At 41.7% G+C, this 25,571-nt stretch overlaps 1 protein-coding gene and 1 long non-coding RNA gene across 2 annotated transcripts in view; one reads left to right on the top strand and one right to left on the bottom strand.

Annotated features, from left to right (window-relative positions):
• Positions 1 to 9,986: 9,986 nt before the first annotated feature.
• LOC144581488 (uncharacterized) lies at positions 9,987 to 10,706 on the bottom strand. Its single transcript, XR_013532370.1, has 3 exons — positions 10,567 to 10,706; positions 10,194 to 10,266; positions 9,987 to 10,106 (listed from the first exon to the last, which is right to left on the bottom strand). It is a non-coding gene; the product is annotated as an uncharacterized LOC144581488 (long non-coding RNA).
• A 1,470-nt stretch (positions 10,707 to 12,176) lies between these two features.
• Positions 12,177 to 25,571, top strand: part of ADCY2 (adenylate cyclase 2) — a 456,478-nt gene continuing 443,083 nt past the window's right edge. The window contains exon 1 of the mRNA XM_002745132.6: positions 12,177 to 12,628. Within this exon, the coding sequence (XP_002745178.3) occupies positions 12,419 to 12,628 (210 nt within the window). The 5' untranslated portion in view covers positions 12,177 to 12,418. The remainder of the gene's footprint in view (positions 12,629 to 25,571) is intronic.

Here is a 25,571-nt window from a genome sequence, read left to right as displayed (position 1 = left end):
CCTGGGGGACACTTTGGTTAAGTTTGGGAAGGGTGGGCAGATTTTGAAAGTGGGGCTGCTGCTGTCAAGTCAGAGATTGAGCTATGTAAAGGGGTTATATCAATATAAATATAACTCTATTATATAAATATAAACACAACCCCTTTATATAACCCAAGCTCATAAAAATACAATCTGTATAATTCATGATAGTGTAAATAAACCTTTATTATTTTTCAATCAATATAAATAATATATAATATAATAATAATAATACAACCCAGTCTTATATAAATACAATCTTATATAAATGCAATTTTGTTTTTTTGAGACAGAGTCTCACTCAGTCTCCCAGCTGGAGTGCAGTGGCATGGTCTCAGCTCACCGCAACCTCCACCTCCCGTTAACCCAATCTTAGATACATACAATCTGTATTTATATAAATGAGTTACATAAATATAATATAAATATAATCCCTTTACATAAATATAAATTTAACCCCTTTATATTAATCTTATATGATTATATCATATACAATCTGACATAATACAATCTAATATAAATATAACCCCTTTATATAAATATAAATATAAATATAACCCCTTTATATTACTCAATCTTATACAACCCCGTATATACATGGGGTTACATAATTTATATATATCTGTATATAATTTTGAATTTATATATAAATTTGTCTATATAAATTTATATAAATCTGTATTTATATAAAGGGGTTATATAAACATAAATATTTATATAATATAAAAAAGGGTTATACATAAATATATATGTCTATTAAGGGGTTATTTATACATAAATATAACCCCTTTATATAATGCAATCTTATATGATACAACCTGTTACCCCAGTTACTGATTGCATTAGTCTGTTCTCAGGCTGCTATGAAGAAGTACCTGAGACTGGCTAATTGATGAAGGAAAGAGGTTACTTGACTCACAGTTCCACATGGCTGGGGATACCTCAGAAAACTTACAATCATAGTGGAAGACAAAGGGGAAGCAAGGAACCTTCTTCACAAGGCAGTAGGAGAGACAATGAGTGCTGAGTGAAGGGAAAAGCCCGTTATAAAACCATCAAATCTCATGAGAACTAACTCACTATCATGAGAAACAGCATGAGGAAACAGCCCTAGTGATTCAAGTACCTCCACCTGGTCCCACTCTTAACATGTGGGGATTATTCCAATTCAAGATGAGATTTGGGTGGGGACACAGAGCCAAACTATATCACAGATCCCAACTGATGGCAGCACACACCAACAACTTCCTCTCCTCCCTACCCCAGGGATGGGGCTCTGTGGAAAGCATAAAGCACTTACAAAAAAATATAGCTCAGGTGAGCTCCACCTGAGAAGTAGGTTGCTGGGAAGCATTTCTTTTCCAAGTTACACTTTCACAAGAAAGCTCCACCAGGCACATTGTGCAACAGAGTCTGAGCCCAGGTTCTTCTTGGTTACTCTTATTGCTACAGTCTTGGTTTCTCACCATCATTTCTTATTCATTTCTCAAATGAAATACACACTCTAAAATAATCAAGTCTAGATTTTGCATGTGCTCATTAAGCATTTTTAAATTTGCTATGTTTTAATTATCTTTAGTTGCTTACTCCCACTATTATTTAATTGAAATTATATTCCACCTATTTTTAAACCAGTTGGAATTATCTTTTTAATTAAGCACTATTTGAAATAGAACAATCAGAGGACTTCCATTAATCCACTAATCCTCTCTGGGAGTTGGGTGGGGTATCAATCAATCTTCAGTCAATTACAAAACAGAAAAGCTTCCAGATGGCTAAAAGAAGCTACAAAACTCAAAGGATTACAGGATTACATAGTATCACAGTAAAAATAAGTAAATTAATCAAACAAGATCATGAATGTGGAGTATACAACTGTATAAACAGTGTGGTCCTTTCCCAAAAGGTCTTACAGTATCTTGTATAAGAATATTATAAATTATTCTGGGCCAATGATCAAAAAGAAGATAAACAAGAACAAGTAATTATCTTTTAAATGCTTTAAAAAGATGTTAGACATTTCAATGGTTTATTCATCTAACAATCGCTGGATTGAAAATGTTGAGTGGATTCCATCCATGTTACTGGGAAAAAAAAAAGTGTTGGGTGGAAGCAGTACCCCTCTGCTTCTGGTTGTAACAACCTATTTAAGAAACATATCTGGACAATAGCAGTTCAGCGTTTCTTAATACAAATCTCCATGGTTATTTGTTTTTTAGTACCAAGAACCTGTCTTGCTCTGTTCCCAGGTCGAGTGCAGTGGTGGGATCTCAGCTCACTGCAGCGTTGACTTCCTGGGCTCGAGGTATCTTCCCATCTCAGCCTTCTGAGTAGCTGGGACCGCAGGCGTGCATCATCCTGCTCCTCCAAGTTTTGTACTTTTTTGTAGAGATAGGTTTTTGTCATGTTTCCCAGGCTGGTCTCGATCTCGGTGGCTCAAGCCATCCGTCTACCTCGTCCACCAAAAGTGTTGGGGTTACAGGTTTGAGCTACCTCGCCTGGCCTAAAAGCCCATTCTTAAACTCTGGGCTCTAAAAGAAGTCTTAGTACCAGACTAAGTATAAAAATAATTTTATAAATTTCATTTTCCCCTTTTGTTTAGATGTAATTCACTGAAACATTACTGATAGACCCCCAAGAAAAAAAAGGCTGAATATTATTTGGGTCAAAAATACTTCACTCACAGGAAGCAAAAACATTCTGAAAGGTTCCAAATGAAAGAAGATGTCTGATGGGCAATGTGTGAATCACTGGACTAATCTGATTTTGTTATGCACTTATACCTGTGATTCCTGATGTAAACTTCACAAGTCCTTTATCCCTTGAATTTTCCTATAACACAACGTTTAAAGAGGGAAGGAAGGTGGCCAGTTGATACTTCTCTACACAATCAATGTAGAAGATTGGAAACAAGAAATTACAACTTAGATTTGTAAAATTCTGTCCAAAACAGACATAATCGTATTATTTGCAAACCTAAAGACTAAATATAATCACATAATTCTCTTCATGTAAGAAAAGTAGATGTATCCCTATAACGATACATAATTACAAACCGTACATCTTAAGAGTAGATATGTTGTGCTCTAATGAAACTTGATATAATGTAATTTGAATCAACACTGAGAAACCTCTAAACCTGATATATATTTTCTATATTTCTATCCATATATTTTAATATTAATATCTTTTAAATTTCTAAGTGTACATATATTTTTTAATTTTTAAGATAAGTCTTCCATTTGTTGGCTCTTTGGAAGAATATATTTAGAAGAAAAGCTCCCTGCAGCATAGACAGACTTTTTTCCATATATTAGTTATTAGACTGTAATACAATAATGAAGATCTAGGTTGAAGATAGCCTTTTTATTCCTTTAGCCTGCTGAGCATGAAAATGTCTTCATTGTTTCTCAGTAACAATGTAAACACAGCCTGTCTAGATAGAGTTGGCACATTAACCATATCTGGTCATTTGGAGGCAATTGGCCGCATGAACCCAGCAACCTTCTCCTACATTATCCCAGGCCCCACATTGTACTGAAGTAGGAGCAGAGAGAAGTACATTTCACGTGGCTTATGTGTGGGACAAAGCAGATTCTGTCTCTTTCAGGAAGGTTCAATTGATTCTTCATTTGAAATATCACTCTGACGGTATTTTTTTACTTAACTAGTGTTTACATAAAAATTTAGTCACTATCTATACATTCAAACATTTTATTTAAAACACCCAGTGTTTAGAAATCCTTGTTTATATTGATATAAATAATTGTGCTTTTTAAATAATAGGGAACAAAACGAGCCTGCATGCCAGTCAGTCATCACTATAATGCATTACTAAAAAGATGTACTCTCAAAATGTCTTTTACTTAACCCTCCCAATACCTAAAATATTGCTTACCAACACAGACTTGCTATTTCAGGAGAGTAATCAGGATTGAAACAGTATTATAATCAGCTAATGGTGCTGAGAGTGGGTGAAGGAGGGAGGTCAAGGAGAGCCCTAGATGTAGATGATGAGAATCGGGTCTCTGCATAAGGCGAGGGTGGTGGATAGGTGAGAGTTGGTGAGAGTGGGTGTGGGTGGGGGGTAGCTGTTGCACACAAAGGAAGAAACAGGGATATAGGTCTAGAAATGGAGGTGGGGCTTGAGTGGCAGCGGAAACTCAGGAGCTCCCTGCAATTATTTCTGGAGCTTAAAGCAGGAGGTATAATGGCATTAGAGGGTTAAGAAGGGCAGCTGCAAGCAGGAAGGAGATAATGGGGGAAGAAACTGGAAGAGCCTTGAGGAAACACTAAGTAACATTGGTAGCAATAATAGTTGTTTGGATGTAGGCCAGTGACGGAGAAAGAGTAGGACAACCCAAGCCTCCTGGAGCCAGGAGAAAATTTGTTGGGTTCTGACATTGAGTTCTGATTCAGACTTGTCACTTATAAGAGCTGAGGGTGTGGCTGGGGTACACTTTGGAAGAGAAGTGCCCAGTTACTTAGGTATGAAGATATTCAGACGTATTCATGATGCAGCACTCAAATGTGCTACTTAAAACATTTATTATGGTTTCTTTTCCAAGTCTTCCATTTAATAGCAAAACATCCTGGATTTATCACAGGGAATCTGTAACTCAGTCCATGAACATGGACCGTATAGCATTTGAAATTAAATTGAGAAACAGATCACATTTTCCAAAAATGCTAGGCATAAAAAAACCACAGTCCAGGAAACTCAACAAGCCTATTCTGAGCTGTCATTATTCTTATTTATTTATTTATTTATTTATTTTTAATTTTTTATTGGATTATAGGTTTTGGGGTACATGAGCAGAGCATGCAAGACAGTTGCGTAGGTACACACATGGCAGTGTGCTTTCTTTTCTTCTCCCCTTCACCCACATTTGGCTTTTCTCCCCAGGCTATCCCTCCCCACCTCCCCCTCCCACTGGCCCTCCCCTTTTCCCCCCAATAGACCCCAGTGTTTAGTACTCCCCTTTCTGTGTCCATGTGTTCTCATTTTTCATCACCCACCTATGAGTGAGAATATGCGGTGTTTCATTTTCTGTTCTTGTGTCAGTATTTATTTTTTTAAATTATGCTTAAGTCCTGGGGCACATGTGCAGAACTTGCAGATTTGTTACACATGCCATGGTGGTTTGCTGTTCCTATCAACCAGTGATCTACATTAGGTAGTTCTCCTGATGCTATCCCTCCTCTAGTTTTCCACCCCTGAGTGTGTGATGTTCCCCTCCCTGTGTCCATGTGCTCTCATCGTTCAACTCCCATTTATGAGCGAGAACATGTTTGGTTTTCCGTTCCTACGTTAATTTTCTAAGTATGATGGTTTCCAGCTTCATCCATGTCCCTGCAAAGGACATGAACTCATTCTTTCTAATGGCTGCATAGTATTCCACAGTGTATATGTGCCACATTTTCTTTATCTAGTCTATCATTGATGGGCACTTGGATTGATACCAAGTCTTTGCTATTGTGAACAGTGCTTCAATAAACTTTCTAGTTCTAGATCCTTGAGGAATCGCCACACTGTCTTCCACAATGGTTGAACTAATTTACATACCCATCAACAGTTTAAAAGCATTCCTATTTCTCCACATCCTCTCCAGCATCTGTTGTTTCCTAACTTTTTCATTATCACCATTCTAACTGGCATGAGATGGTATCTCATTGCGGTTTTGATTTGCATTTCTCTAATGACCAGTGATGATGAGCTTTTTAAAAACACATTTGTTGGCTGCAAAAATGTCTTCTTTTGAGAAGTGTCTGTTCATATCGTTCAAAACCTTTGCCCACTTTTTGTTGGGGTTGTTTGCTTTTTCTTATAAATTTGTTTAAGTTCTTTGTAGATTGTTCTTCTTCTTACTACCCTCTAGGCTGGTCTTCATACTTGGCAATCAGTGGGCCCAGGCAGGGAGCTGACACATGATACTGCATCCTACCTCTGCCTCCTTACAGTCAATGTCTCAACACAGTTAAGCTGCAGAGAGGATGAAGTACTAAATTAGCACTTTATTAATCTGGGAGACTTCACTGATATCACCCATCATGTGTAACTGGGAACACATAAGATGTTTTGCCCAGGATTTGTTACTGGGAACTCACAGTACCAGATGCCATTTTCTCTTGATAAAAAAAAACCAACCTCAATGGTATTTTCTCCAGATAATCTCTTTCCTGAACAGATTTATTTTATGATTATTTCTTTAGTATCTCACCTTATATGTACTGTTATCCTTTGCTCGGTTGACCAAGTGGAATTGGTAGCAATCGGTGTTCAGTCTTTCATAAAATTCTTGCCAGTTTAAAATGTGAAAACACTGTGAGGATTTTAAAGACGTAGTGGAGGGTACTGTTTAATACGGTAATAATGGTAGACATATAAAGACAACCTCTTTGAGACCTGGAAGTATTTTTGTCAAATGAAATTTTGCTTAATCTATTGCCATTATTCATCAATTGAACTCAGTTTTTAAAAGAATGAAGTTGTCTGTGTCTTTCTTGATTTATTCATCCATTAATCCAGCACATACTTATTAAGCACTTACTATGTGTTTTTGCAAATTTCAGGTAATAAAAACATCATAAACAAAAGAAACAAAATCTTTTGCTTTGACAGAACTTACCTCTTAGTGAGGGAACAGACCACGTTAATATAAAAGTAAGATTTGTGGGCGTTTACTAATTGTCATTACACACCACTAATACATGTTTTTGTTGCTTTATATCAAAGGAAATAGTACTTTTTATTAAACTATTAGACAAAATTCAACAACCTTCTTGGTACAGTTCAATTGTATTATATTTATATATTTTTAATTGAATGCAAACAATTTTTTTTCTTTCAATCTAAAAATATTGATTAAAATCCATTCCTTTACCACAAACATGTTTGAAAGAGTCTTAGCATAACTGGTCCATTTTTTATTTTCTTACTTCAAAAGTAATCAACTGAAGCTTGGAGATCTTACGTGACTTCTCCAAGGATGACAGATGATATCAGCGATAGAACAAAATCCAGTATTTTAAGGAAGTGATTCTGAGAGATTGACAATTATTTCACTATAGTGTGGAATGAGACTAGAAATGAACTTGATTTATTTTCAAATTTTAAAAAGTCCCATGAATTAAAATGTGTGAAGTGGCTTAAAATCATACATTGGTTGAACTGAATGAGAAAGGTGAAATTACTCAAAAATATTCATGAACTATATCTCAGCATTGTTCCATAGAGGTCATATCCTGTTCCTCGATGTACATTTTTAAAAAAAATTTTAGAGTATCATTAAGTCACTCCTTAATGACTATTTTAAGGGACACTTAATTTTATACAAGGGTATAAAAATAAAAGCCAAGGTATCTGAACTACACATTTACGCTTACTAAATAAGACCCTCTTCTGCACCTCTTTACGCCACTGATCCTGAACTCAAGTCTCCACAGCGGCATGAGTCATTGCTTTTTAGCTCACGTTCTCTGGGCAAGAGCAGAGAAATCGATATCTCTCACAAGGTTGTAGATGTCCTGGAAACCGATTCGTCATTAACCTACTCTTACTCCTCTCAGGACTCATGGAAAGCGTTCCAGCATGTCAGTGGATTTTGAAAGATTACCAGGAGGAAACTCCTCCATGGCAGTGGGCATCTGTGAAAGGTCTGTTCTGACACACCAGGACCATCTTCGCACATGTTAAGGGCCAAAAATCTCAGTAACTCACCCCAAATCAGATCTTTCAGATGATTTTTTGAAATCCTGATTCTGGTATTGTCCCTGGAAACCGAATTTACATATAAGCCAATTAAGTAGGGTCTTTCAAAGGCATGTAGGGATCATTCAGCACTGGATGGACAAGAAAATGAATATATTGTTATGATCAGCATCATTTTGTTGATGCTTTGGAAACTGAACTGCAAAGAAGTACTTAAATGAACTGTAAGAGTTAATTTGACTTCTAAGAGCCATAAACTGGCTTGGGTTGGGTGGATTCTGTATTCCCAGACTCTGGTTCAATAAAAATGTAAATGTTATCTGGGTACACAAAGCATATTTCATGGTGATAATGAATCTGTTGACATACCGTTCATACTTTATTATATAAATTTTAGTAATGTATTTGCCAGAGAGGAAAATGAATACACAGGGAAAGACTGTGCTCAGCTCTACAGTGTGCTCTGGGTTGGCTGGGCATGTCCGCTTCTGTCCTTGGTGCACTTGCCTGGGCTGCCTTGATTTAATCAATCAGAGCCTTGTGGACGTTGAGAGGAACATGACAGCATCATTGACTGAGCTAATCTAACTGGATTTGAAATAGGAGCTAGAAGATGGGTTATTTTTAACGCAAAACCCACTGATGCATAAACCTATCCTGCAGCGTGACTGCTTAGATTTATAATCGATTGAGTGTGTCTTAGTGTGTATGTAGTCCATGGGAGGTGACCAGATTAGGTGGGGATAGATGGCATGAGTTCCCAGGCAGAGGAGGCCTTGTCCTTTGGCTGGCCTGTCATAGGCTCTGTCTGCAGGCCCAGACTGGAGTGCTGTTTCATGTGACCAGCTAGCAGATGGGCACTCCAATATGCAGAGCCCTGGGCAAAATGGACATGCAGAGCCCTTTGATCAAACATTTTTAAGAATTTAAGGGTGGTGACTGGAGAACCTTAAACCAGCTGCACAAGTCACAGACCCAGACAGCCAGCCTTGCTTGCGGGGTTATGAGGATAGACGGCTGCCCTCTAGCGTTACAGGAAAAAACAAATTCTGCTTCCTGATGCTTGCTTTTTATTTTTTCTCCCTCAGGCCCAGTTAGAAGAGATTCCCCGGTTGATTTCTTTTTACCACAAATAAATTGCTACAGAGTAAATATATGGGAGAACCCCTTGCTCTCCACGTCTTACCGTTGGAGCAGCAGCCCTGAGGCACAAAAATGAACCAGAGGACTCCTTGCGGTCCCTTTAGCTGCAAGAGTCCATATTTCACGCTCCTGGCTTTGTACTAAAGGACATTTTTCATTGTACTTCATATGGCTTGTGAGTTACTGTTTTGTTTCTTTTTTCTTTTTCTTTTCCTTTTTAAAATAGAAACTACTGTGGGGAACTTTTTAAAAGGCATAATTAGTGCAATTGATTCCAAAACATGAATACAGCAACTGTAATGATCACACTGTTTCACTTTTTTTTGTATTAAACATAATGACTGAAGCCTCCATAAAAATAAGCATCAAAGCAAAACAAAAATCTAGCAAAGCCTTAGAGAAGCCCTGACATACTCCTGATTTTAATATTATTTTCCTTCTAAGTCCTGTGTCTATGATGATGAAATTTAAATCGTAGTGTTTAGGAAAAAAGGAGGATAGAAATGTTGATTTTCGTTCCTGTTTCACTTTTTGTAGCCCTACCTTTCAAAGTAAATTGGAAACTATTACAAGGTTCCTAGGGTCCCTGTCTTCCCCCCACCCCACACCCTGCCCCCATCATTCAGCACATGGTAGTCACAAAATGCTTGTTGAGTGAATTAATGAAAGGATGAATGAATTTAAAAATCTCAAAAGGATCAAGGACAAAATAATCTCCATGCCATTATATTGTAACAAAATTTCTTAAAAGTCTTAAGACTCCCTTTACCAGAGAACATATATATGATATAGATACTGGATATTCAAAAGGGTCTGCTTCCCCACTCGGAAGAAGGAGACTGTAATTAAGCATTTCCTTTTCCTCACAAGTTTTTCAGCTGTCTTTGCATAAACCTAAATTACAGATTATTTACTTTTTCTTCCTTCTTGAGTGGGTGAAGGCAAACATTTATCAATACAAGGGGTGGAGAAGAAGCAAGGATTGGAGAGAAGATAAATAATCAGTCGGTTTCTAGCACAGGAAAGGACTGGAAATGTGCAACTCTGCCCATCCCAGAAACACGAAGCGCACAGCAGGAGGAAGGGAGAACCAACACAATAGAAACCGTGTCCAGCTTCCCACTCAACCGTGTTTCCTTGGAAGGGATTGGGCTCTGGATATTTATACCGCGGACTCATCAGTGTGGTCTGTCATTGAAGCTTGCTCTCAGAACCTTCAAAAACCTAAAATCTGGGAGTATCGTAATCACATCCTCAGGTCCATAGCAAAGCATCCAGCCCAGTGAGGATTGGTGGGAGGGTCTGAAGTTGAAATTACCTGTGTTACAGTCACAGGAGGGCGTTGGAGTGGAGGGCAGGCAGGACAGGGTGGGGGCGGCAGTCCATATACTCTGTAAGGAAGAGAATGTCTTTCTGTTGCTAGGGTAGGGTGACCCCGGTGGGAGCCTTGGGACCTACAGGAGGCTCCCGGGGGACCCCCTCCTATCCATTGCCTCCTCCCCTCCCACCCATTGCCTCCTCCCCCAAACCTTCCCAGGTCCCCAGAAGGAGGGAAGTCCAGGGGCCAGGGAGCCTGGTGGGGCTGGACCTGATGTCCTAGACACGGCCCTGAGTCCAGTCTCCCCGGCTGCCTCCCTGCCTCCCGTCTCTATGAGATCTGCGGGTGAGCTGTGCAGCTCCCGAGCCCTCACCCGTAGGCCCCGTTGGCACTGGCTGTTGCTAAAATGAAAACCTCTGGGAGGATCCCGCCTGGGTCTCCGTGCCCGGCCTGGGCCTGTGCTCACAGTAATACAGCTACCCAGCTTACATGCCCTCTGCCCGTGAGTGGGACACGACAGCTCGGGTGGCCGGACAGTGGGGCCATTCGAGAAGGTTCTGAGGTCTTAGGTGATGACAAAGGCTGAGTCCTGAGAGCTGGTCATCTCCTGGAAGAGATAAAAAGTGCAGGGAACAGTCCTCTGGGCTGCCCGCTGGTGGCAGGAGAAGGGAGGGCCCGGTGCCTTGGATTCCGTAGGGAGGGGCTTTGGGGAGGAGCTGGGATTTGGGGTCTCCTTAGACCGGACCACACTCGAATAGGAGAAAACCTCCAGAAGGGAGGGTTCCTTTGGAAGTCAGCGGTGAAGCCCCCTTCGGCCGCCAGGGCGAGGGCTAGCGGCCTCTGCTCCCAGGCGTGTCGGGAGGGGCCCCTGTCCCTGATGACATCAGCCCACACAGGCTCCTGCCGGGTCTCTAGGGCCTCCTGCGTGCAGCCCCCCGAGGTGAAAGGGAGGGAGTTGCTACCAGACCTGACCCGCCTGCCCCCGCGCCCAACCGCCTCTCTGAGCGCCGGTCGCCGCCTTCCTTGCTCCGCAGAGGGGCCCGGCAAGGACCAAGACCAGCCACCGGGCACCTCTATGAGCCTGTGATAATAAGATAGGCCCGTCCGGCGCCTCCGAAGCATGCCTGAGGCTGAGCGTGCGGGGCGCGAGGGAGGCTGCGCCCCAAGCTGCGAGGGGGGGTCCATGTGCAGCCGCTGCCGCTGCCGCTTCCTTCCACAGCGCGCGGGTCTCCAGTCCAGGGTCCCCCGCGTTTCCGCGCCTGGTCGCCCTCACAGGGAGCCCCGGCCTCTCTGAAAGTGGAGAGGATGGGGGAGCCCCTAACGCTGCTGCGCGGCGGGGAGGCCGGGCTGGACGCCAAACCCCTGCCCAGAGTGGGGAGCAGGAAGGGTGGGAGGTCCCCTCCAGCGCCCCAAGAGAGTAAAAACTGAGTGTCTCCTGGGTCCTCTGACCCGCGCACTCTAGGAGGGACCCCTGGGTCCTCTGACCCCGGCTGCGCTCTCTGTGACTATGGAGGAGGGTGGGAGCAGCCCCCGCAGCCCACGAAGGGGTTGGGGAAACGAGAGGGTGGCAGCGTCCCTGCCCACAGCCTGCTGCCCTTGAGGTAGCGGAGAGGAGCTCCAGAGCCCCGCAGTGCTCCCAGGCAGGTGGGGCGGGGGCGGGGGCAGGGGCGGGGGTGGGACTCCCTCCCTCCACCCCGGGGCTGCGTTCTCACTCCGCAGAGGGGAGGGCTGTCCCTCCTACCCCACCCACGCCGCACTCGGGATAGGGCCGGGGAGGGGGACGACCCGGTAGCTGTGGGAGGGAGGAGGGCGAGGACGACACCGGGCCAGGGCACAGACCGATCCCCGCAGCCCGCCACTCCCCCCACCGTTTCGCCCCCGGCCGTCGGGTGGGGGCCAACACCGCCCCTGCGCGGAGGCCGGCGGCGCGCGGGGCGGGGAGCGGCGGGCGGAGGGCCCGGTGGAACCAGCCCCCTCCCGCGCAGTGGCTGTGGCGGCGGCGGCGCCGGGAGCTGCCCCCGAGGCCGCCGCCCGGCCCCCAGCCCGCGCGTCAGCGCGCCCAGCCTGGGGTTCCGAGCTCCGCCCGCGCCGGAGGCCCCAGCGCGCAGCTCCCGGAGCTTGCAGCCGGGCCGGCCGAGGCTGCGCGCCGGTGGGACGCGGGCGGCCGCGGCGAGCGGCGCTGCCCCGGCCGGGCGCGCACGGCGGGCGCCCTGCGAGCCGCCCCGATGTGGCAGGAGGCGATGCGGCGCCGCCGCTACCTGCGGGACCGCGCCGAGGAGGCGGCGGGCGGCGGAGACGGGCTGCCGCGGTCCCGGGACTGGCTCTACGAGTCCTACTACTGCATGAGCCAGCAGCACCCGCTCATCGTCTTCCTGCTGCTCATCGTCATGGGCGCCTGCCTCGCCCTGCTCGCCGTCTTCTTCGCGCTCGGGCTGGTGAGTGGCCTCCCCGCGGGTCCAGCGCCCCGCCTTCCCCGGCCCGCTGAGCCGCGTCCCTCTCGGGGCTGCCCCCTGGCCCGCGGTTCCCCCTCGGCCTGGGGCTCCCGGCTCCTCCTGCGGGCTCGCGGCCCGGTGGGCTCTGGCAAGGGCTGCGGGTGAGGTAAAAGTTTCCTTGGAAAGCTCTTCCCAAAATAAAGTTGTCGAGGTGTTCACCAGGTGGACGGGCAGGGCGCGTGCTTTGTGCATCTTTGCGCACCGGCTGGCAAACTCTGTGCTGCCCACAGCGCTCGAATGGGTCTCCGGGAATCATCCCCCGGCTTCCTGGGCGAGTCACTGTCTCCTGCCCGATTCCACTGGCACTGCCCTGGAGCTGGCGTTTTAGTTTGGATTGGGCATTATTCAACTCTGCAAAAAGCCATCCTTGGAAAAGTAATTAATGACAAGGAAAATGAAGAAGAAAAGTTAAGTATACATCTTGCCTTTAAATCTGTGTACATTTAGCCCTTTAGCCCGATAGGCAGAAAGTGATGGGGTATTGACTTGTGACTCTTTCACCCTCAGGGTTCGCAGTTAAGCATTTAGAATGGACGGTTGCTTTCCTGTTCCTAGAGAAGTAACGTGTTTAGGGTTCTGGACAGGCTATTAAAGTGGATTTCATCTCTAGGAGTATAATGCAGCTCAACAGCTGATGTCAGTTTTGCCAGTTTATGTTTTTCAAGCAGAAATCCTTGGCTCGCTCCCTTGAACAGTGAGGGGAAATCTGTAGATGGCGGTAACTTCCTGTTACAGATCTCTGAGTGTGTGGTTCAAACTTTTGCTCTGCCTGTGATATGCATGTGCAGATTTGGTGCGAGGCATCGATTATCCAGTGAGATTTTTTTTTTTTTTTAGTCAGTAGTTGTTCTGGGAATGTCTCCACTGGGTGATATTTTTTGAGCTTAGAATATAAATATGTGCCTATATTTATATGTGTCCACCACCAAAGAAGTGGATTTTGCTTATATTTCACCGCATAAAATAGCTGTCCTTGGTATTTGGCAATTTGTTTCGGATATCCGGAACCAGATGGTGTTCAGATGTTATGCATGGGAAGAATTGTTACCATCATGTTTTTAAAAAATAAATTCCCCACACTACTCAGTGGAGCTGTCTACTGATTGAGTTCGATGAGTTAAGAATAGAAAATAGATCGTAGGAGGCCCCCAAGTCACAGATCACACACTGGCTCTTATACTATCAAACCTAGAGCAGAGAGTACCTTTTGATCCCTGTAGCCTAGATAGGCGTCCAGAGCAGCCCTGACTCTCTCCACGTGTAAACCAGCCTTCTCTGCTCTCTGGAATGGCATTTTTATCTCTCTTTACTACTTTTAGGAACAAAACTGACTTGGGGAGAGACTTCTGCTCAGTCTCATGGGCAAGCAGGATCTCCAAAGACATCTACTTACTGTTTTTTCCTTGCCAAGAAAAAACAGGAACATCAGAGTTTTCCTTTGGAAACCTGCTCTGCTGGGGCATTTCTGCTTGTGATTCTCTTGACTCTGTAATTCAAACCTTCTCTGGCTTGTTCTCTTCTAAATGGAAAGAAGCAGGTGATGACCCATTTATAGCAGCATTAATATATTTAAAGACAAGTGTGAAGTTCATGCTTCCCCTGCATATACCACTTTGTTTTCTGTGATAGAGAATTCAAATTTCTTAAACTTCATTGATAGAGATTCTTGAATGGGTCACTCAGATTTAGCAACATTGCTCTTAAAGCACCCTTCTTTGAATTGTCTCTGTTCTTTATATTTGTGTTTCTATATTCAATTCCTTTATGTCCCATTTTGCTTGGTGCATCTGTGGAAGTGGTAGCCTTTTAAAAACATTATCCAAGCATCCTTACTTTTCCTTGATAAATCAGTCATTTGCATGCTCCTCTTGCCTTCAGCTAAACCATTTTAAGTACAAAGTGGGCATTTCTCACAGCATGAGAGTGAAATGAATCCTGTTCTTGGCCATACCTAATTCATGGTCTCTTGTCTATCATGTGAACCCTTCCAAGAGACAAGCTGTTCAGAAATGTCCCAGAATCAGGGAGGGTAACCCAGTCTGGTAGAAAAGCCACCTTCAGGCAAAGACCAGCTGCAGGACCAAGTCAGCAGGAGCTATCTATGCCCAGGAGAAATGTGCCCTGTGAGCTGAAACTGGACACGAGTTGGGACTGGGATGATTCTGGGCTCCCACCAGCCTGTTTCTATTTTGATTTTGGTAGCACCATAACCAACATCTCTGCTTTCCAAAAAATGTTCTTCATCCAGATAGTCAAGGATGGCTGGGGTAGGGACATTTGAAGATAGAATAGTGCTAAGGTAGAGCTGTGTTCATGTGATTAGAGTGAGTTCATTTCTCCAGCTGGCAGAGCTTGGCTTCAGAGAGGTCGACCTCAGGAGGTGGGAATGGCTGCCCTGGGGCCCTGCTGAGATTTCCACGCTGGAGCACTTTAGTTGAGTAGCTGGGCTGTCATGCAGTTCAGGAGCTAAGCAGATCTATTTTTTGCTGCCTAAATTCTTGGACAGATTCCTTTTTTTCCCCCGAATCTGCCTGATTTTGATTTCCATTAGACTTTCATCAGTTCTTATAGAAGTTTGGCAATTTTCTTACAGCACATCCCTGGCCTCCCAGAACATTTGGATTACAAAATGATCTTAGCATAATGCAAGTACAGAGAGATTTTTGCTGTATGTAATTGCCTTTGTAAAGATGATTTGGAATACATACTAAAAAGGAAAAAGCAAGCTTCTTCGTTTCAATTTAGTATTTCTCTAATTGACATTGTTCACAAAGTGATATTATTTACTTTCAACCTTTGGTCAATCCATAAGTTTACATTATTGGTCCTAAAATTAAAGTAATCCTCAAAGTTTTATATATTGTAAAAATAAATCCTGAATTGAAACTTCAGTCTTGCTTAAACTGTGAAATACATTTCATCCCATACTTATGAAGAATTATTTGAAGACGTGAAACTCAGTAAATAGAACATTTGATGGCATATCTTGATTGAAACATTCTGCTTAATAATATGAGTAATAAGTTCTGCTGTTTATCATGGAGGATATTAATGAAAAATCTGATTTATAATTTTTTTCACCATCAGTTTGTTGAGTGCCTACCAAGTGCCAGGAATGGCAACAGTGCTGGACATGGTGAACAAAATATACTTGACCCCTGGTATCAGAAAACTCAGAACTAGTGAAATGAAATTTTAAGTCATAAGTCTTATCATGTCACTTGTTTTTTTCTTTTTCTTCTTCTTTTTTCTCTCTTTCTACTTTGTTTTCTGGAACTCGTTTTTATTACTGAATGCATGAAAACCATTTTTTCAGAATTTAATACTCTCATTTATTATATCCAAAATCAGCTGTTTCCAAAATTTGCCTGTCAGTGTTAGGAAAGGTTGACATATATATTTTTTTTATTTTGTCAGAATACTAGCTGGCTCTAGCCAGGTTTGTTTTGGCTAAAATTTATGATTAGGAATAGTCAATATTTCAATATAAATGAAAAAATTGTATTCTATAATTGTAAGTAGTCAGACACAGAAATAAAGTAGTTTTTTTAGTATGATACTAAAATAAGATTATCCACTGTCATTAACTACAAATAGGTAATATGTGTGACTGAGAATACAACCCACCTTCTTTCTTTTATCATGATGTAATGAGCTAGATATTTTAAAAAGAAGCATTTTTTATTATGAATTAATTTTCCAGCATCAGATATTTTTTCGAAGGGCAGATATATCAGAGAGTTTCTTTTATCTGTACATCAAGAAAGAATCTTATTCTTCTAAAACAAATTAACAGACCCGATCATTTGTTGAGGGCAACCAACTTTATTATTCCACACAATCTTTCAGTACCCCCAATAGGTGGAAGAATCACTTCCTTCCTGAGGGTGGAAGGCTGGGAGGACAGACAAATGCGCCCAACATCCCCACCAAGGAGCAGGAAATACTGTGAATGCTTTCTCTGGTTTCATCATTCTGAGGGTGGAAGGGAATAGAGCATGTTCTTAGGTATTGGAATAAAGGTAGCTAAAGATACATCTGTTGATGCATTTCTATACATGCAGGAAACGTTACTCTGCAGGTGCTTGTAATTTGCAACCAGCAATTCACTAAGTCATTTTAGTTATAATTTACTTGTGGTATAACAAAAGCCAAGGAAAAACTGTAATTTTCTGCAGGAAAGATGGTTGCAATTTAGAGGCCTAGCAAGAAAGGATTTGGAAGCATCCTTTGAATATTGAAATATATGATTAAATATATCCATGGCACCTTGCTTTCTTATTTTAAAAGGACAGTTGAGTAAAGTGGTTGAGAGCATCTGTCTGTGTGGGAATTGTGGCTTTGTCCATTTCCACTTCTGTGACCTTGGGAAAACTATTTAACCTAGTTCGTTTATAAAATGGCATGATACCTGCCTTGTAAGCTGATGGTCTCAATTAGTACATGTAAAGCCCTTAAACCAATGCCTGGCATAAAGTAAGCCTCGAGGAACTGTTAGCTGTTCCGAGGTCTTTGTAGTAGCATTTTCACTGTTACTGTGAAAGAATACCCTAGCCAGAAAGGTGCCCATTCTACAGATGACGAAACTGAGACCCAGAGAGTTGAACTCATCTCTTCAAGGTCATGCAACTGCACTGCAACACCATCACAGGGTCACAGGGCATTTGACTTCCCCTGGGTGATTTTGCTAGTGAACATTGCAGGTCTAGAATTCCCAGCTCTGGTCTTAGCAAAATCGCAACTTGTTGAAATTTCTTACTGATATGAACAGCCTCAATCTTCATTCTGTGTAATGGGGTTACTTTTCAATGTTATTCTCTTTTAGACTTACAGGAATTAGGTGGAGATGCTTCCTCACAATTAATTTTCTGACTTGCTGGCATTATTTATTTTCATTATGCCTAATGTCCGCAGTGTCTTCTCCATCAAGTGGAGCCTCTCCTGTGGCTCTGTTTTGTTGTTGGAGAAATCCTGGCATATGCACCATTGGTGTAAGAGTCATTCCTATTAAGCCATAATTCTTACTGATAAGTTAAAACCATATATTCTGCTAAAAATGGAACAACATGGTTACAGCTGCTATATTCCTATGTTGAAGGTGTTTTGCATGTGATATATTTCATTAGAAATTGTTAGTGACAGGAGAGTCCGAGCTGAATATTATATATACTCCACTGGTATACCAGTTCTTCCTGCCACCTGATATTGACATTGAGACAATTCATTGAACCCAATTTATTTCTTCCTTCATTGAGTACTTAGAGCACCTGGGTTGGGGGTCAAGCACTGTGATTGACATCACCCTGGATAGCATTCCACCCTGAACTGGTTCACCCCTAGCATGTTGACATGATCCCTTACTGCTCCAGGGCAAGCTATTATCATTTTCATGATCATATCTCAGGGCCACAAGAGCTGAGGGCGTTCACCTCTGACTCTCTCCACTTTCTGGATCTTCCTGAGTGACTCCCGTCATCTGAAAGTCTCTTCCACATCTCCGTGCCTTATTTCCAAACCTTTAGGAGGGCAGAAAAGGATTATTAAGTTAGCTCATGAGTTTGGGCCATTTGACAAAATTAAACCCGTGCTAATTCTTCAGTCCTTTTTTGGTATAAGAATGAGATGAAAAAAATCACAAGGAAGAGGATGAAAAGAGGGTGAGGAGAAGACCACATTTGTCCAACAGTTTTTGGCAATGTTGGAAATAATTCTTTTGGTTCCCTCTTTCTGCTTCTGCTTGTACTTCCATCTCCAGGAGCCAGATGCAGGTGAGAGTGGGAGAGACACAGTAAGTAAAACCTCAACCCAAACAACCATTGTGGGCAGCTTTACCAACTAGTTTTCTGACTCTGCCCAGAGTACTAGAACGACTGTGCCAAGGCAAAGAGACTGAAAACACAGACCTGACTGTGGCTTATGAAGATGCGTAAGGCAGATTGCATCTCAGAGTTGAACCAAGTCACTTCTGAAAAGCTTGGTACTTGAAACGGGAAAGTTCAATTATAGGGCAATTAAAATATATGGAGTAAATAATTTATTGCATTTGAAACATACAGACAGAAAGTATAATACAATAGTTTCCTTTTAAAAGATTGAAATTCTGGAGATTTCTCAAGATGGTCATTATTTTCTATGAGAGTACTGTGAATAGATCAGGTCTCTTAAGATCGTCACCCCCTAGAAAGTTCCTGGTAGAAAAGATGGCAAGTCAGCACTATTGTAACAGGAGCCCTGACTTGACTGCAAGATCTTGGAATTATGAATTCTACCCATTTATTTCAATGTTCTTTGCCATCTATCAGACATAATGATGCTGTGGCATTACAGCTAAGACAGTCCAGAGCTCAAAGGGACTGGTTTTTATTCCTGTGTGCTTACTCCCAACACTGAATTATTTTATCTGTGTGTATATGTGTGGTGTGTGTGTGTTTAGTGTCCTGTATTATTTTTGTAGCTATATATAGAAAAAAAGAGCAAATAATTAAGGTATCAAGTTACTAATATTATATGGATATTATAAAATAAATAAAATTTTAGACTAGTCCATTGCTAGAATGAATTAAAGTTATTAATGCTAAAAATTAAATCAGGAGATCAGGTTAATGTAAATAGAACAGATAATGAAGAAATGTTAGCATAGTTCAGACATGTAGCCAACCTAATGTCTAACTCTTTCCCATCATTGATTTGCAGTGAATTACACAACCTCCATGCTCTTTGCAATTGAATTTTAGGTGCATAAAATAGAACTACTCATTTGATTAATTTGATTAATATTTGATTCTCAGGCATAATCCTCATGGATCTCTATGTGGCTCATTTATAGTAAAGTAAATATTCATGAATCCATCCTAAACTAGAATATCTCTAATAGCATATTTCTTTCTACATGCTCAACTCATTCCATTCTACTCTCTATCCTCAAATGTAAACTTCATATTGAAATTGGGTTTTATCATTCTCTTGTCTTTTTGTTCATTTTATTATATATAGACACATACACATGAATGATAGATACGTGTGGTGTGTTGTAGAAATTGAGATCCATTTGCCTGTTTTTTCCCTTGAGGAGGATCAAGTACGATTGATCATCTGTCATATGTCAGCATTCTGTATATCGTTGGTTGGTTGGTTATGTGCTCTTCTGCCCCCTGGACTAAGTTTTTGTTTTGTTTTGTTTTTATCCTTTCTATATCACATGCACACACACAATGACTAAAGCTCCATAATAAGTATTTATATTGGGCAGGGTAAGTAACATATTATTCAACTCCTTTAAAAATATCTCAGTTAATCTTGACATTTTGTTTCTCCATAGAAACTTTGCAATCAGCTTATGCCAATTTCCACATGAAAGCCCTTTTGGGATATTTTTTTAGTGCATATTGAATCTATCCATTCATTGCTGAGAACTGATATTTTATGATATTAAATGCATCTATCCCTATCACAGGCCATCTCTGCATTCATTTGGTGCTTCAGTACAGTTTTATAATTTTCTATATTCTGTTCTTGCTCCTTAATTAAAAATTTTATTTTGTAGTTTATTGCTTACTGTAAATGATGTTCTTCAAATAATGATTTCTATTATTTTGTTGCCAGTGTAAAGTAATACGATTGAATTTTGGATATTCACCTTATATCCAGGTAGCTTGCGATGGTATCCTATTTACTACCTAGTAACTGGTCTACAGATACTTTCAGGTGTCCCATATGGAAAATCATATCATGGGCAGATAAGGAGAGTTTTATTTCCTTTTTTCCAGTACCAAGACCTTTAGTTTTTTTTTTTTTCTTGTTTTATTACACTGGCTAGGAACTCTAAAATGATATTGACAGAATTGTTGATTATGGGGACCATTGCTCTTTTTCTAATTTTACAAGGAATTCATACTTTATTTGTGATGACTTCAGTGGTATGTTTTTGTAGACATCCTTTGAGATTCCTTTTTATTCTAATTTATGAAAGTTTAAATGTGAGACAATCATTTTGGTCATCATTTTGCTTTTTATGGGTGTTTTAAAATCCATTAATTTACTAAATAATAATTATGTATTTTTCAATGTTAAACAAATTTCATATTCCTAAGATAAACTCAGTTTTCATGATATCCCTTACAAAAGGCTAAATGGGATGTGCTAATATTTAGTTTAAAAGTCTTGGGTGAAATGAGCTTGGAATATTTATTGGTCAAACTACCATTTTTTAAAAAATTTAACTTTGGCTAATCTTATAAAATGAGTCTGGGAGTATGCCTTCTTTTCTGATTTTCTGAAAAAGTTTTCACTACATTGTAAAGAGTTGATAGGATTTACTTAGAAAACTACATGTGCTTGTCGATTTCTTTGCAGGGAGATTCTGAAACTTCTGCTCCAGTATCTTTGATAGTAGTAAGACTGTCTAGTATTTCTAATTTTATTTCTTGGGTCAGTTTCAATGAGATATTTTTCTAGGAATTTTTGCATTTCATCCAAATTCTCTAATTTAACTACATGCTCATTTTGGTAATAATGTTCTCCTTTTGATGTTTTACATAGGCTTTATTTTTTTATTTTTATTTATAATATTGTCTTTATATGCCTTCTTGTATAATCTCACCAGATGTCTTCTTTTTTGCTTTTTCAAGAACCATCTTTCTTTGTTTATCTTATCTATTACTTTATGTGTGTGTTTTTATCTTTATTATCTCCTGTTTACGTCAGTCAGAACATATTAGATTATGTCATGGCAATGACTACAAAATCTTCCTGGATTAACACAACATAACGAAGGTTTATATTTTGCTCAGGGTACATGGTAAAAGTGAGTCAGTAGGGGGACTCTGCTGACAGCCCTGCCACTCAGGGCTGAAGGAGGGCCCCTCCCACAACACACTTCTTTCCCAGTCGTTGCACCAAGGAAGAAAAGCATGCTTCTGTGTCTAACTACCGGGGATGAACACCTTCCACATGGAAGTGACACATCACTTTCATTCATTTTTAATTGGTCAGAGTAACTGTTCTTAGTTGTCTTTGGTTGCCTTAAAAACCACCACAAAACTTACTGATTGGAAACACCACCATTGTTTATTTTCCTCCATACTTGCAGTTTGGGCACATTGGCCTGCAATGGCTCTTTCTTGCCCCCCTGCATTGGCTGCGGTGGTTTGAAGGCTGGGGCTCGCTTCCCTGCGTGGTGGTCATGCTGGCTTGCAACTGAGATTCAGCTGGCACTGTTGGCCAGAACACCTTCATGTGACCGCTCTACATGATTACTTGACTTTCTCTTGATATGGGAGCTAGTTTCAAGAATGATCATCCTAAAAGAAAAAGATGGAAGTGCATGGCATTTTTATGACCCTGTCTCCCAAGTCAGGAATTCGGGCCATGCTCACTTTACTGATAGAGATATTACAAAGATGACCCTCTCAGGTGGGTGGTCAGCCTAAGGGGATAGACCCTAACTTGAGGAAAGGAATGCCAAGCATACATGCGATGAATGTGGAGTGACCCCATGTGTGGGAAAAACAATCTGCTGTGGTACCTTACACAGCCATGCCAAGCTTTCCTATGCCTAGGAGAAGGATGTATCAATTAGCTTGTGCTGTGTAACAACTAAAAACCAAAACCAGATTTGAACAACTAGCCATTTTTTTTAGCTCACAGTAGTATGGGTTAGCTCTTGAGTCTTCTGACCTAGGTTTCCTGGTTGATCTCTACTAGTCTGTTATATGTTTGTGTGGTCTACTGTCAGGTTAGTTAACCATTGGATTACTCAAGATAGCCACATTTATGTGTGTGGCCATTTGGCAGGCTATCCACCATGGCTGTTGAGTGGGGTGCCAGGTCACTAGGCTGTCCCCTTTGATTTAGCAGGCTGGCCTGAGCTTCTTTGCATGGAGTTCAGGGGCTTCCAAAGAGCAAGAGGAAAGGGCCAAGCCCTACTGCCCAAGTCTTTGTTCAAGTCTTTGCTTGTCCCATGAAAATGGATTAATTAGATTGACCAAATGGAGTCACATGGCTGGAGCCATCCTCAGTGTAGGAGAGAATTACACATGGGCATAGACACAGTGAAGGAGGTTATTGCAGCCAATTTGGATTTTTTAAAAAGCCATAACAAAAAAGAATAACTAGAATGCTGAGCAATGCTAATTACTATAGCAGTCCACCTACCTGCTCACCCAGTATACAGTTTATTCCCATTTATTTGTTTATTTATTTAGGTACAGGGTCTTACTCTGTCATCCATGCTGGAGTGCAGTGGCATGATCTCAGTTCACTGCAGCCTTGACCTCCCTGGGCTCAAGTTATCCTCCCACCTCAGCCTCCTGAGTAACTTGGACAACAGGTGTGCACCAGCATGCCCTGCTAATTTTTGTATTTTTTTTTTTTTTGTAGAGATGGGGTTTCACCATATTGCCCAGGCTGGTCTTAAACTCGTGGGTCCAAGTGACCTACCTGTCTTAGTCTCCCAAAGTGCTGGGATTACAGGTCTGAGCATCTGTGCTGGGCCAATTTATTCCCCTTTTTAAGAAAGTATACATACCCCCCTTTCAAGAGAGATTAAGCTCAAGTCCTATTTGCGAATGACAGTAAGCTCAGAATCTAGGATCTCTCAGGGCAGGGCCCTCTTTTGTCCTAGGGGACCAACAAATGGTGTTTTCTCCATCAAGCCTGGGTGTGGCTTCCCTGATCTGGAGACCTCTTCTCTGTCCTAGGTACTATACTATACTATACTTTACTATAAAGAAGTCTTCTTTACTTACCTATGGCTGAAAGGTGGTAGAAAGGTCCATGGGCATCTGTTGCTTCCTTATAGCCCCCGGTTCTGTGCTTCAGCAGCCAGTGTCTGCTGGGCCCCCATTCTTCAGTGGCCACGAGTTGGGAAGAAGAGCAGGACATAGAGCCAGGGAGAGTGAGGATGTACAGAAGCCAGCCTGGGACCCAATGAGTGTCCATCATCATTTCTGACCACAAAGACTTCTGGTGAGGACTTGCTTCACTGTTGCCTCAAAATTCTGGCACAAATTCCTTTCTGTTCAGTTCTATCCAAGAACCATAGAGGGAAGGGGATTCTGGGAAAGGTAGCAGCAAAACCAAACTACACCTAGGCAACTCAGCTCAGTGCTTGGACTTATCTGTTTCCCTCCAGGCACCATTGTTACCATGCACCATAAACATCGATATGCACTGCCTTAATTTTTCTTTAAAAATTTACATTAGTTGACTATTATTAAAAAGTAAAAAAAATATCAGATGCTTGGTGAGGCTGTGGAGAGAAAGGAATACTTTTACACTGTTGATGGGAGTGTAAATTAGTTCTGCCATTGTGGGAGAGAGTGTGACGATTCCTCAAAGATCTGAAGACGGAAATACTATTCGATCCAGCAATCCCATTACTGGGTATATACCCAAAGGAATAGAAATCGTTCTGTTATAAAGACACATGTATGTGAATATTCATTGCAGCAGCATTCGCAAGAGCAGAGACATGGAATCAACCTAAATGCCCATCAGTGAAAGACTGGATAAAGAAAATGTGGTACATATACAATAACATGGACTACTATGCAGCCATAAAAACAAAAAGATCATGTCTGTTGCAGGGACATGGATGGATCTGGAGGCCATTATCCTTAGCAAACTAATGCAGGAACAGAAAACCAAATACTGCATGTTCTCAGTTGTAAGTGGGAACTAAATTATGAGAACACATGGACCCATAGAGGGAAACAACACACACTGAGGCCTATTGGAGGATGGTGGATGGTTGGAGGAGGGAGAGGATCAGGAAAAATAACTAATGGGCACAAGGCTTAATACCCGGGTGATGAAATAATCTGTTCAACAAACCCCCATGATGCAAGTGCCCTCTGTAACAAACCTGCACAATTACCCCTGAACCTAAAATAAAATTTGTATTATGTTTTATTTTTCATTCAAAGGTTATTCAGAATTGTGCGTTCTATCATATATGTGATAACTTTTTTTAAAATTTGGGCTCTGGTGTACATGTGCACATCCAGCATCCTGCAGGATTGTTGCGTAGGTACACACATGCCATAGTGGTTTGCTGTCTCCATCCCTCTGCCCACCCCCCTCACCTACATCAGGCATTTCTCCCGGTGTTATCCCTCCCCATCCCCCCTGCCCCCATCCCCACTGTCCCTCCCCTCGCCTCCCCTCCACCCCCCACCTAGCCCAGTGAGTGTTGTTCTCTTCCCTGTGCCCAAGTGTTCTCATCGTTCATCACCCACCTATGAGTGAAAACGTGATGTTTGGTGTTCTGTTCTTGTGTCAATTTGCTGAGAATGATGGTTTCTAGATTCATCCATGTCTCTACAAAGGACACTAACTTACCGTTTTTTATGGCTGCATAGTATTCCATGGTGTATATGTGCCACATTTTCTTTGTCCAGTCTATCACTGATGGGCATTTGGGTTGATTCCAGGTCTTTGCTATTGTAAACAGTGCCACAGTGAAGATATATGTGCATGTGTCTTTATAATAGAGGGATTTATAGTCCTTTGGGTATATACCAGTAATGGGATTGCTGGGTCAAATGGAATTTCTATTTCTAGGTCCTTGAGGAATCACCACACTGTCTTCCACAATGGTTGAACTAATTTACACTCCCACCAACAGTGTAAAAGTGTTCCTATTTCTCCACATCCTCTCCATCATCTGTTGTCTCCAGATTTTTTAATGATCGCCATTCTAATTGGCATGAGATGGGTGTGCTATAAACTTTTAAGATAAATTATGGTTTGATCAAAGAACATGGGTCTGTGTGATACCCCTTCTTTGAAATCTTTGCAGTTTCCCTGACACATGACTTTTATAAATATTCCATGCACTTCAGAAGACTATTGTTCCATCTAATAGTTGTGCGTGGACTTCTGTATT

The sequence above is a fragment of the Callithrix jacchus genome, chromosome 2 (genome assembly GCF_049354715.1).
Source record: "Callithrix jacchus isolate 240 chromosome 2, calJac240_pri, whole genome shotgun sequence".
In the NCBI taxonomy this organism is placed as follows: Eukaryota; Metazoa; Chordata; class Mammalia; order Primates; family Cebidae; genus Callithrix; species Callithrix jacchus.
This window is presented reverse-complemented; position numbering and strand designations above follow the sequence as displayed.